This window comes from Coffea eugenioides, chromosome 5 (assembly GCF_003713205.1).
Source record: "Coffea eugenioides isolate CCC68of chromosome 5, Ceug_1.0, whole genome shotgun sequence".
NCBI lineage: Eukaryota > Viridiplantae > Streptophyta > Magnoliopsida > Gentianales > Rubiaceae > Coffea > Coffea eugenioides.
In genome coordinates, this window is record NC_040039.1 from 45,880,231 (window position 1) to 45,890,791 (window position 10,561).

Sequence of the window (10,561 nt, forward strand, 5' to 3'; positions counted from 1 at the left end):
CTGCCCAAAAAGAATGTTGAATCCTAAATTCCCCTTTCTCTTGGCATTTGTTTTGCTGCAAGCAGAACTCTGAACCCGTAATACAAGGAAAGAAGATGGAATAATGGAAAGAGAAGGCTACTGGCTTTGTTTGATTTGCTCTTTTGAGCAAAAAAAATCCCAAAATTTCTGAACCTTATGTCCAACCACCTCTATAATACATTCATTCTTTTCAGTAAAGTGCTACAATCTAAAAGCTCTTTCAAAATAATGCTACGCAAACTATTTGTTGTTTAATTGGAGGCTGCATGGTCGAATGTTATATCTTTTGTTTTATATTTATACATATATTTTCAGATAAAGACTCCACCTGCAAAATGATCTTCACACAAGGTTTAGAAATAAACTAATATGTCCGCATAAACTTAGCAACATAACGAGGATTAGAAGTTGCATTATTTTGTTAAAAATAATATAGAGAAACTTGTAAGATAGCTTTACGACTTAACTTATAGTTTACATCTTCGGTCCTATGGTCTCTCGAGGATCAATATCTAGGTCGTATACTACATTTCATGCTATCTTCATCTATTTCTATTCTATGGACAAAGATAACAATCTCATATTGTAGAGAAACTAGCATGAGCAGAGACTGAAAGCAAAACCTTCTTCCCTCTGTCTCACACTTTACCTCTTGTGTAGTGCCAAAACCAAATATATGATGAGTAAGAGATCTTTTCCTATTCACCCCGTTATTCCACATCTCTTGATGAATCCATTGGAGAAATTCACATGCCTATACCAGAAACTACGTACCTCAGGGGCCCCAATCTCAAGCCAAGGCTTTGCAGGCCCGCTGAAATGTATAACTGCTGCAGTTTCCAACATGTATTTATTAACTTGTGTGACCCGATGACCCAACCCAGCCATATGCCATGAAGGATCAATGCGCTGCATGTGTCCTTCGAATGCCAATAAAGCAGGAGGAAGTGCTCCAGGATGCCAAAGAGTAAAACCATGGTTGAGGTTCTGCAAGGTAAAAACAGAAGGATTAAAGGTAATAAATGCTATTTCTCTATCAAAAGAAGAATAATTAGATCACAACTGTTTAAAGGTTTCTGTTTTTTGCTTAGCATAGTCGGTATCTGTGACAGCATCTGAACCAAAATTTTTCAGAATCTAGAGAGTGAAAGTCCATTCTCACTAACTAAAAGATAATGTCTATATCTCCTTTTTCCCCTCCTAACTCTCATATTCTTTCACACGCTCAGAGCCTCCTTAAAAAATGTCCAATGTCGGTACTGCATTAAACCCATGATTTTGGAAACAGGTATCTTTTGATCAAGAACAATTAACAGAAAAAAAAAATAGATAATGATGTAATTTCAAGTAAAAAATGTCAATAAGACACTGCTCAAGCTATTGAGCTCCAGCAACACTTCACACTAGTTAGTAAAAGTAAACTTACGAGCTTAAGCCATTGATGATAAGTTGCAGTGATGTTGGTCTTTCTCCATGCTTGAAGATCAAACATATTCATTCCATATAGCCATGCACAACGATCAGAATCCAACTTGGCTGATATCATTGGGTTTGTAAAGTTGAAGAAGTCATTGTATTTTCTTCTGGGGCAGCAGTCACGTCCACACCATGAGTCAACAACTGCACCAACAACTTTCCCATTGAGATCCAATTCCCATAGAGATGATAAGTCATGTTGTACAACAATATCATCATCCAAGAACACAATCTTGTCCAGATCCGGAAATAGCTGTTGTGCCGATCACAATCAAATATACGATCAATCTTCATCAAAAGTTCATATTGAAGATCTTCTTTACTACCAGTCAAAACAACCTTAAAGGGAGTAGTTACCTCAGGTATATAAATGCGGAGGTGATTCAAGAGGGATACAAAGCTGGGGCTTAGCACCTCTAAATTCTTCTCCAATTCTTGCTGATATCCGAAGACTTCCTCCTTGAGACTGACATATTTGTTCTTCCAGATTAGGTGATGAATCTCTAACATCTCCTTAATGGCAACATTAACTTTATGTGACCAATCATATTGATGGAGTCCCTTGACTTCCACCACAGCTGAATTAATAGAGTTCATGGCAAACCATGCATGCATTGCTGTATAGGTCTTTTTATCAGTAACTACATGAAAAACAAATTTTTCGGGGTGGGTGGAGCTGTTGACAGCAGAGGAGATGACAACAGAAGCGGCGAGGACATTGTCAGTTAAAAGAACAACATGATGAAATGAGGGGTCGGTAAGGCGAGAAACAAATTCAGGCGAAGGTAAGCGGGAGCGAGCCATTGCATTGACAGCATATTCTTCAGCTAGTATGAGAGAGAGGCATTGTAGGCTCTTTGGTATGCCATGAGAAGCTAAATGCCAGTTGATGTACTCATGCCGCCTTGCCGATTGAACCATTTGTTCCATCTTAGCCATCTGCAATTGTAGGAAGTAGAATAAAATACACATTGAATCTCCATGTAGTTTACTAAAGAGCAATTCATTTTTAGACCACGTCTTATTTAATAACATCCTTTTGCAAGATGCACTCATAGCACTGCAGCGCAATGTTTATTTCTGTATCATGTGTGATGTACTGCTGCAAAATATTTGAAGTGTCAGCAACCAATACTGGTTGATAATATGTGCATTATGCACCAGTCATAGGCATGATTTGACTGAATAAAGTGTGGGAGCTCTATGTGTCCTGTGATGAAATACAATAGATCCTTGGTAAAAGTCCAAATTACTACATCAATTAGGAATGCCGTCCAATATCTTTCACAGGAACATGGAAACTATTGGGAAGGAATTTCCAAATCTAAAAGCTTTATATCCTTCCTCCCAATGAGGTAATAATGGAAAGGAAAACCATTAATCAGACAGTATTATGTCTTTACCAAATCAAGAAATCAGTCATTCACCTTTACAATAACAATTTAGGTTTAAATAGCAAACTTCTGTAGAAAAGCGCAAAACAGTAATACTACTTATGATCTGTCCTAAGTATTGGATTCGTGATGTTTTTCCCAACTTTGAAAAGAAAGTACATCAAGACCAACTAGTCAGTCGTTCTAATTTTATTCGTTAAAGGCTCAAAAGAGTGGAATCAGGTGGGGGGAAAAAGAAAAAGTAAATGAGGTATGATATGAAAACTTAATGTACGAGAGCTTTCTATGGTCCCATGATGACAAACATTAGAATATAGCCCCTGGAAAGAATACAATATTACTACATCAGTCAGAATGCCATCCAATATCTTCCAGGAAAACAGAAACAACGGGAAAGGACTTCCAACTCTAAAAGCTTTGTATCCTTATCAACCCCAATGATGTAATATTGGATAGGAAAAATGATTGAATAGAGGGTGTTATACTTTTAACCAAACCAAGAAATCAGTTATTAACGTTGACAATAACAAATCTCATCAGGCTTGAACAGCAAATGTGCATAACAAAGGCATAAGGGTAAATATTGCTTATGCTATGTCCTATTTATCTAATCTATGATGTTTGGTCCAAAATTGATAGGAAAATACATCAGAATTGACTAGTCAGTGGTTTCTATATAAAGTATTGTGTCAAAGGCTCAAAACAGTAGAATCAGGGGAAGAAAGAAAATAAGACATGATACGACGGAATAAAGTATGCAAGCTTTCTGAGGTCCTCTGATGACAAATCTATGATATAACAGATCCTGGAAAAATACAACATTACTAACATCAATTAGGAATGCCATCCAATATCTTTCACAGTATCGTGGAAACAATTGCAAAGGAATTTCCAGCTCTAAAACCAGTGAATTGTTCTTGACATTTAAGTTTGAAAGGAGACCTTTAGCTGACAATGCTTGTTGTATGAATAATCAGTATGTTAGGTGCATTGATCAGTCATTAAATTATCTTTCCCAAACTGGTGCAAGTGACACAAAGTTTCCTGGTTGCATAAGCTAAATTACCATATTGTTGAATTTGCAAAATGATTGCCAGCCATTCACCAGGTGTTATTCATTTACTTTGCATGGTTGATATCTTTTCCATTCAAAGGAAGGGTCTTCGATTTTACATGAGGTTTCAGAGTAAAAAATTACATGTCATGAATATTTGATAGCCACTGTGCCAAAAAACAGCATTAGAACTGATTTAGAAACTTTCAAAAGTAGCAACTCAGTCGGTTGATTATAAGGGCCATGCTTTGCTTAAAACTACTACCATGGAAAAGAATATTAAGAAGAACAAAAGAAAATAGCTTATTAATTGTCTAAATCACAACTAGAGAAAACCCTCAGGTTGTTTTATTTCCCTTTTATCACAACTAGAGAAAAGTATGGTTTACAAGTTTAGGATGAAAATATATTAGGACCACGCAAAGAATCATACACTTAAAAGTGGGCAGGCTTTTATTCAGGCAAAGGGGTAGGCGCCAGACTATGGATATGGCTACGAGATAAAACAGACTCACAAATAAAGAGCCACAGAACCACAAAAGCAAAGTACTCTAGAGGATATGTTTGTTACCATAGCTTTGGTCTTGAAAGCGAAGGTTTTTATGTCCTGTTTGTTTGATGTCACATCTTTCACAAGATCCTTAAATGACGCTGGCAGCAAAGTTGGATCTTCTATTTCTCTAATTCCAATCTGACCATCGGTGCTGCTTGTCTCCAGTAAGGCCCTTGTCAGCTCTTCTCTGAGCTTTTTTAACAGTACCAAAAATTCATCATCACCATCGCTAGAAGACAAAATAAATTAACTTACATCATATCCGTGAGAATTTTATCTAGAAATGATGAATTTTTCAATCCGTGTTTATGTGTGGGCATACTATGGCAAGAATGTTAGTTACATCATATTTAGCCTCATCCAGAACAAAGTAATACCAGTAAGTGACACCCTTTTTCCCCTCACTCAAGGAGTATGAATTACCTTCTGCTGCATTGATCTGTTACACAGCAGTTTCGGGAATAAAATATATGTTTATCACTTTAACTCAACCACTACATCACACAACGAATAAAATATATGTTTATAACTGAACCATAACCGGTTACAGATAATTGTTTAATTTAATTTTTTGTTTGATTTTAATGATATTTTGTTGTATTAGCTTTTTTAATTTACTATTACTAGATTGTGTTGTCAAATAATGAATCTACATTCATTAGTTTAATTTAAGATTTTGTATCCTTTTTTTTATCACTTACACACACATTGAATGCGCGCGGATCACTTGTACTCGTAATTTACATATATGCTGCATCACATACTGTCAGTTGTTTGGGGTTAGCAGAAATCAAGAATTGTTATTGCAATAAAATAGTATTTTAATTAAGAACAAGTGGCAAGTGGGCATCGATTAATACGATGGGTATTCAACAGAAAACTGTCGGCCAAAACAACTAGTGGAAGTCATTACCAGGGTCCCCCAAAATAGCTCCTTATTGTCTAGAATTTGTCCCATACGACAAAGGTCAAAAATGGCGTGAAAAAATATATTTCTATCACGCAGCATCTAAAAATATTTGCGCTTCCATCTCTGTTATTCACACTCCAACTATTATTTTAATCATATATTTTTTATTTATTAGATTATATGATAAAACAAATGGTATGAGTGCAAATAACAAAAAATAGAGTATAAATAATATTTCTCAAAACAAATTATAAGTCACAAATAATTCCCAAATCAAGTAGTCCCGATAATTAGATGGAGAGGCATATTAGGTTGCCGGCTGAAAATTATGGCTGATAAATTTATCTAAAGATGGTGTTTATAGTGTTAAAAAAGAATTATACAGCAGAAGAAATTAAAAACTATATATGTTTGCATGTCCTCGACCAACTTGTTTAATGGATTTGACTATTTTCACTACACTAATATTAGCCTATTGGTCCACGCAATTTGACAACTTGTCATCCCAAACAAACATGGCAAGTATGGTTTCACTTTTCACACTATTTTGTACCATTGTTATGAATTATGATCAGGATAGGCTGGTGGGCTAGAAATATGTTCTGTAGGAAATACTTGTTTGCTTTCAATCTAAATGTACAACTCTGCAAGTAGCTAAAAAGACTTGTTCTTCCACCCAAAATCTAAACTTCGTTGTTCAAGCTAAAAGGAAAAAGAAATTTCTATTTGAAATCTTCAAGAAATTATTTCAAAGTGACAAGCATCACATAACAATGACAATAACGTGCAAGTCATGATGAGAAAACAACATGCATTTTGTGTGCCAAGTGATTGAAACTTGAAAGATGGAATAACTAGTCAGATTGGCAATCGTAAAGTTTAAAGTCAAAGGAGCAACTTTGTGCAACATTTTAAAGAAAAGGTAAAAGAAAGTGAAAATTGAAAAACCACATCGTCCTTAAAATTACCACTAACACTACAAAACTTCCCAAAATTTTCTTGACCATATTCATACGGTCACAATTTTGTCGTCATTAATTTCTGGCATGCTTGTGAAACTAACAAGACAAGTGAGGTTCGCATGAATTCTCTATTTGTTTATTTGTTTTCAATCATTCCGCCAAATATTCCATGACAAAATTCAGGCACGCCAGTCAAGCCTTGCCATCAGTTAAAAAGAAAATAATTCTCCAAGGCTTATCCAAATTCCAAAGCTACCCCACACGCCGAGTTGGCACAGGAGACGTGGTAATGCCGAAATGGTGGTACAACTATAGCATCTTGTCGTGCTATTTTGTTTTTAACTTTGTAAAGTACTAAAACAATTAAACAATACCACAATAAAATAAAGAAGGGTAAACTTGTCAAAAAGGTGAAGGTTGAAAAAATAACTTACCAGAGCTGGATCATTCCCGCCGAAAATCCTCCATCCCATGCAATCTACAGATGGGGGGTGAAAAAATAATTCACCGACACATTATTAATTTTGTAGTTTTCACCCCAAAATAAATACTACTCATATTTACCCAATTGTTCACTACGCTCAACTGTGAAATTACGGAAAAACCAGGAAGAAAAGAGAAATTTACCTAGAGAAGAAGAGCAAAACGAAGCCGATTCAAGAACGACAAAAGCAGTTCTAACAAAAAGAAAGGGCAAAAGTAATCCTAACGTCAAAACCACCGGCAACAACACCCTGCGCTGATATATCCGCCGTGTTCCTCCTCCAGCCGCCGCCGCCGCCGATCCTTTCCCTCCTTTCATTGCTCCTCTTCCGCCTCCGCCCCCGCCACCTGCCTCCGAGATCGTCAATCTCTTTATACCTCTCGCCGATATATAAAACTTCATTCTCTCCGGTTTTTTTTTAAAACAATTTTCTCCACTCTCTCACACTTTCCGCTTCTTTTTCCTGGAGAAAATTCTCATCTCACTTCTCAATTACTTCAGCTCCAGATCCCTACACCTGAAAGAAAACATACAAATTAGCTGAAATATCAGTTTCCATCAATGAATCAGTCATTCAATCAATCAGCTGCTTGCTGATCTCAGCTGAAAGTTACCTTGTGGATTGAATTTCACAAGTTTAGTGCGTCTTCTTTGCTCCTATGCAGAGGTTGGATTGTTCGAAGGGAGTGGGAAATCGAGGATATTTTAAAGACCACTCAGCCGAGTTGAGTTGAACTGAGTTCTTGGAGATGAGTAGGAAAATGGTTTTTGTTTTTCTTTGTTTGAGAATGAGAATGAGAGAGAGACTGAAAGAGTGAGTGTGTGAGTGGGTGTGGGCCCGGGAGGGGGACTAGAAGGCAAAAAAGCCAAAACTAATGCCGCGTTGAATGCCGCGGGAAAATAGGAGGATCATTTCTGATTTTCTGTTTTTTTTTTTCGGTTTTAGTCGGGGTTGAAATTTTGAAGAAATGGCGGTATTACTACTATTTATTGTTTAGAATCTTTTATATTCTTGTTAAGATGGAATGGATAGTGCTACTTGTGCTTATCCATAGAGTTTTGGAAAATGACGTCGAACAAGAGGTATTTGACTGATTGATGCATAGTTATTGATTAGGGACAAAAAATTTTAAAACCAATAGTTGGAAGAATTTAAATTCTTGAGAATTATTAAGAGTATGTTTGGATAGATGATTATTTATAAAAAAAATTTTTGAAACAATGCTATAGCACATTTTATGATATTATTTATTTAAGACAGATGATTGAAAAATATATTTATGATGCGAACAAAAAAGATACTTGAAACTTAATAAGGCCGTTTTCTATTTGGTGCCCTATTAAGTATATTAATAAAGAAAAGCATATCAACTATTACTATTTTAATATTATCACCCACCCTTTAAATTGCAATATTTTTGCACATGAAATTTATCCTTTTTTCTTACAAATATATATATAGATATAACATTTAATCCAATTTTTATTTGGTGAGCTTGTCTAAATAGACAAACCCTTGTTATAAATGGATGCAAAAATTGAAAGTTCACCCCTTTCTATCATGAGAATGTCTTACGTATGATTGTATGAACGCTTACTAATAAATTTTTTTTCCAAAGAAGAAATGAAAAGAATGGATTCCCTTCTACATTATACATGTATGTATGTATGTATGTATATATATATATGTATATATATATGTATGTATGTATGCATGCATGCAATCTAATGTTTTCATTGGCTCCCTTGCATTTTACCTCGAGTATAATGCCTTACTAATATATACCTTTCTAGCTTCTCTTCACCATATTTCTTTTTCACATGCATGTAATATATTTTAGATTAGATGAAAGGAGGACGGAGGTTGAAGATGGTGAGAATTTGAGGATCTACTCCTTTAAACACGTTAAGATGATCAATTTTTATGAACTCAAGGAGGAATGATGATTGCCTTTCTTGGATAACCAGCTGGCTTCACATTCTCTTGTTTCACCATCAGCCAAGAATAATCTGCTGACAATTGTTAGTTGTGACGTTTGACAGGTGCAGCTTAATTCTTTATAAAACCCTGCAAAATTATGATATCTCATCTTAAATGCTAATTAATAAAAAAGATTATTACTACGTAGGTCTCATGTATTTCTCTAAGCAATTTCCACCGACACAGGGTAACATCAACGTGCAGTTGACATTTCATTTTAAGACTGAAACATTTTGGTCCAACGTTGAAATTCTTACGTGAATTCCTCAAAAAAAAAAATTTATATGAAAAATGGAGAAAGCTGTGCCGACTAAAAGTTTCAGTGCATAAAAGCAAACCTATGGAATTGAGATTCTAAAATTTAATACCCCTCAGGTTGGCTCGGCTGGTGCTGGGGGAGCCTCTTCAGGTCCTGGCATCGGGTGATCGCGGTTCGACCCCTTCTAACGTCTTGTGTCTTCTGGGGTGGAGGTACAAGCGGAGTGGGAATAATCGGACCCGGGAATATAACCCATGAATCTCAGATACCCACTTTCGGCAGAAAAAAGAAGAAGAAGAGATTCTAAAATTTAAAGATCTTGTGTTCAAATTTTCTTCTGCCCTTTTCCATCTGTCAGCATCTTAAATCCGACTCTTCCTTCCTCTGTTAAAAAATAAAAAAGATGATCTAGTTAGATGACTAAAATAAGCTAAAGCATAATACTAAGATCCCTCCACAAATCGTGCTGAAAAGTGAAAACCTCAATATCGTTAACACTTCTCTATGCTTAAAATCCAGTCCTTCATGCTCGTGCTTTCACACGACTTTAATTGAAATGATAAGGCTAATTAATTGCATGGACCGACCTAAAATTAGATGGGAGGTTTTGACATTAAATGTGCTCGTATTTTGTGCTTGATTTGGTTCCCCATCAAACTCGATACCACATTACTCTCAGGGGAAAAAAAAAAAAGAAGGGTTTGCCACAAAGATAATTTAATTGTTCACTTTCGATTTCCCTTGCAATCTGTTGATTTCCTTGAGTTCATGATTAGTTTTAATCATAGCTTTCAATGTGTCGATTTTCTAGACAGGCTTCGATGCCAAAGTGGCACTACTGTACTGTTTTTGGAGAATTTTGTTGTCATGGTGGTTTTTAGCTGTCCCAAAATTATATGGTGCCAGGCAGCTAAATAAAGCTTTTTTCTCTGATAGTCCATGTAGAACATGTTTGCGACAATTATTGAGCAAATGGGGCTTCCTTTTCATTTTCTAAAATAACTTGTGATTGGCTTGCAACAGACATCAGAGCCCATATGGATTGCTATTTTCTGGAATGTTTTTTATAAAAAAAATATTATAATAATGTGACGTATTTAAGATAAAAAAATAATTAAAAATATATTTATAAAAAAAAACGTAAAAAATTTTTGGTTTCTCTACTGGATTTACTAGATTCGTTGTAATGTTCTCTTGAATTTGTAGCCTGTAGGGGGGCTGCCCTTCCTCTTGAGAATGCTCTCTCGAAGAATTTACAAAAAAAAAAAAAAAAAAAAGAACCAATGACTGCCTTGGATTATTTTGGTAGTTGTAACGTGTAATGTGGTAATTAACCTTGTAAACTCCTTAAAAGTGCCTTCAGAATTTTTCAAAGAAATTGTTAGGGTAATTAGTTTAAAATGCTCAACAGAAATTGTAGAACTAGAATGTTATATTACTTTATTCAAGCTTGGCTATGATGGTATC

At 35.5% G+C, this 10,561-nt stretch overlaps 1 protein-coding gene across 3 annotated transcripts; it reads right to left on the reverse strand.

Moving 5' to 3' along the window:
- Positions 1-404: 404 nt before the first annotated feature.
- LOC113770924 (probable galacturonosyltransferase 15) lies at positions 405-7,620 on the reverse strand. 3 transcript variants are annotated; one of them, XM_027315549.1, is made up of 7 exons: positions 7,469-7,620; positions 6,998-7,371; positions 6,805-6,848; positions 4,517-4,690; positions 1,855-2,436; positions 1,448-1,750; positions 405-1,008 (listed from the first exon to the last, which is right to left on the reverse strand). In XM_027315549.1, the coding sequence occupies exons 2-7, from the start codon at positions 7,254-7,256 to the stop codon at positions 724-726; spliced, it is 1,647 nt and encodes a 548-aa protein (XP_027171350.1). In that variant the 5' UTR covers positions 7,257-7,371; positions 7,469-7,620; the 3' UTR covers positions 405-723. The 3 variants fall into 3 exon arrangements, with proteins under 3 accessions (XP_027171350.1, XP_027171351.1, XP_027171352.1); XM_027315550.1 differs by lacking the exon at positions 4,517-4,690; XM_027315551.1 differs by lacking the exon at positions 7,469-7,620 and having other exon boundaries at positions 4,517-4,727; positions 6,998-7,089.
- Positions 7,621-10,561: the final 2,941 nt, after the last annotated feature.

Excerpts from the sequence above, each read along its gene's own strand:
- LOC113770924 (XM_027315549.1), bottom strand. The coding sequence starts at position 7,256 with ATGAAGTTTTATATATCGGCGAGAGGTATAAAGAGATTGACGATCTCG. Across the intron at positions 2,437-4,516 it reads CTTTCAAGACCAAAGCTATG|ATGGCTAAGATGGAACAAAT; the intron begins GTAACAAACATA and ends CTACAATTGCAG. Across the intron at positions 1,751-1,854 it reads TCCGCATTTATATACCTGAG|CTATTTCCGGATCTGGACAA; the intron begins GTAACTACTCCC and ends TCGGCACAACAG.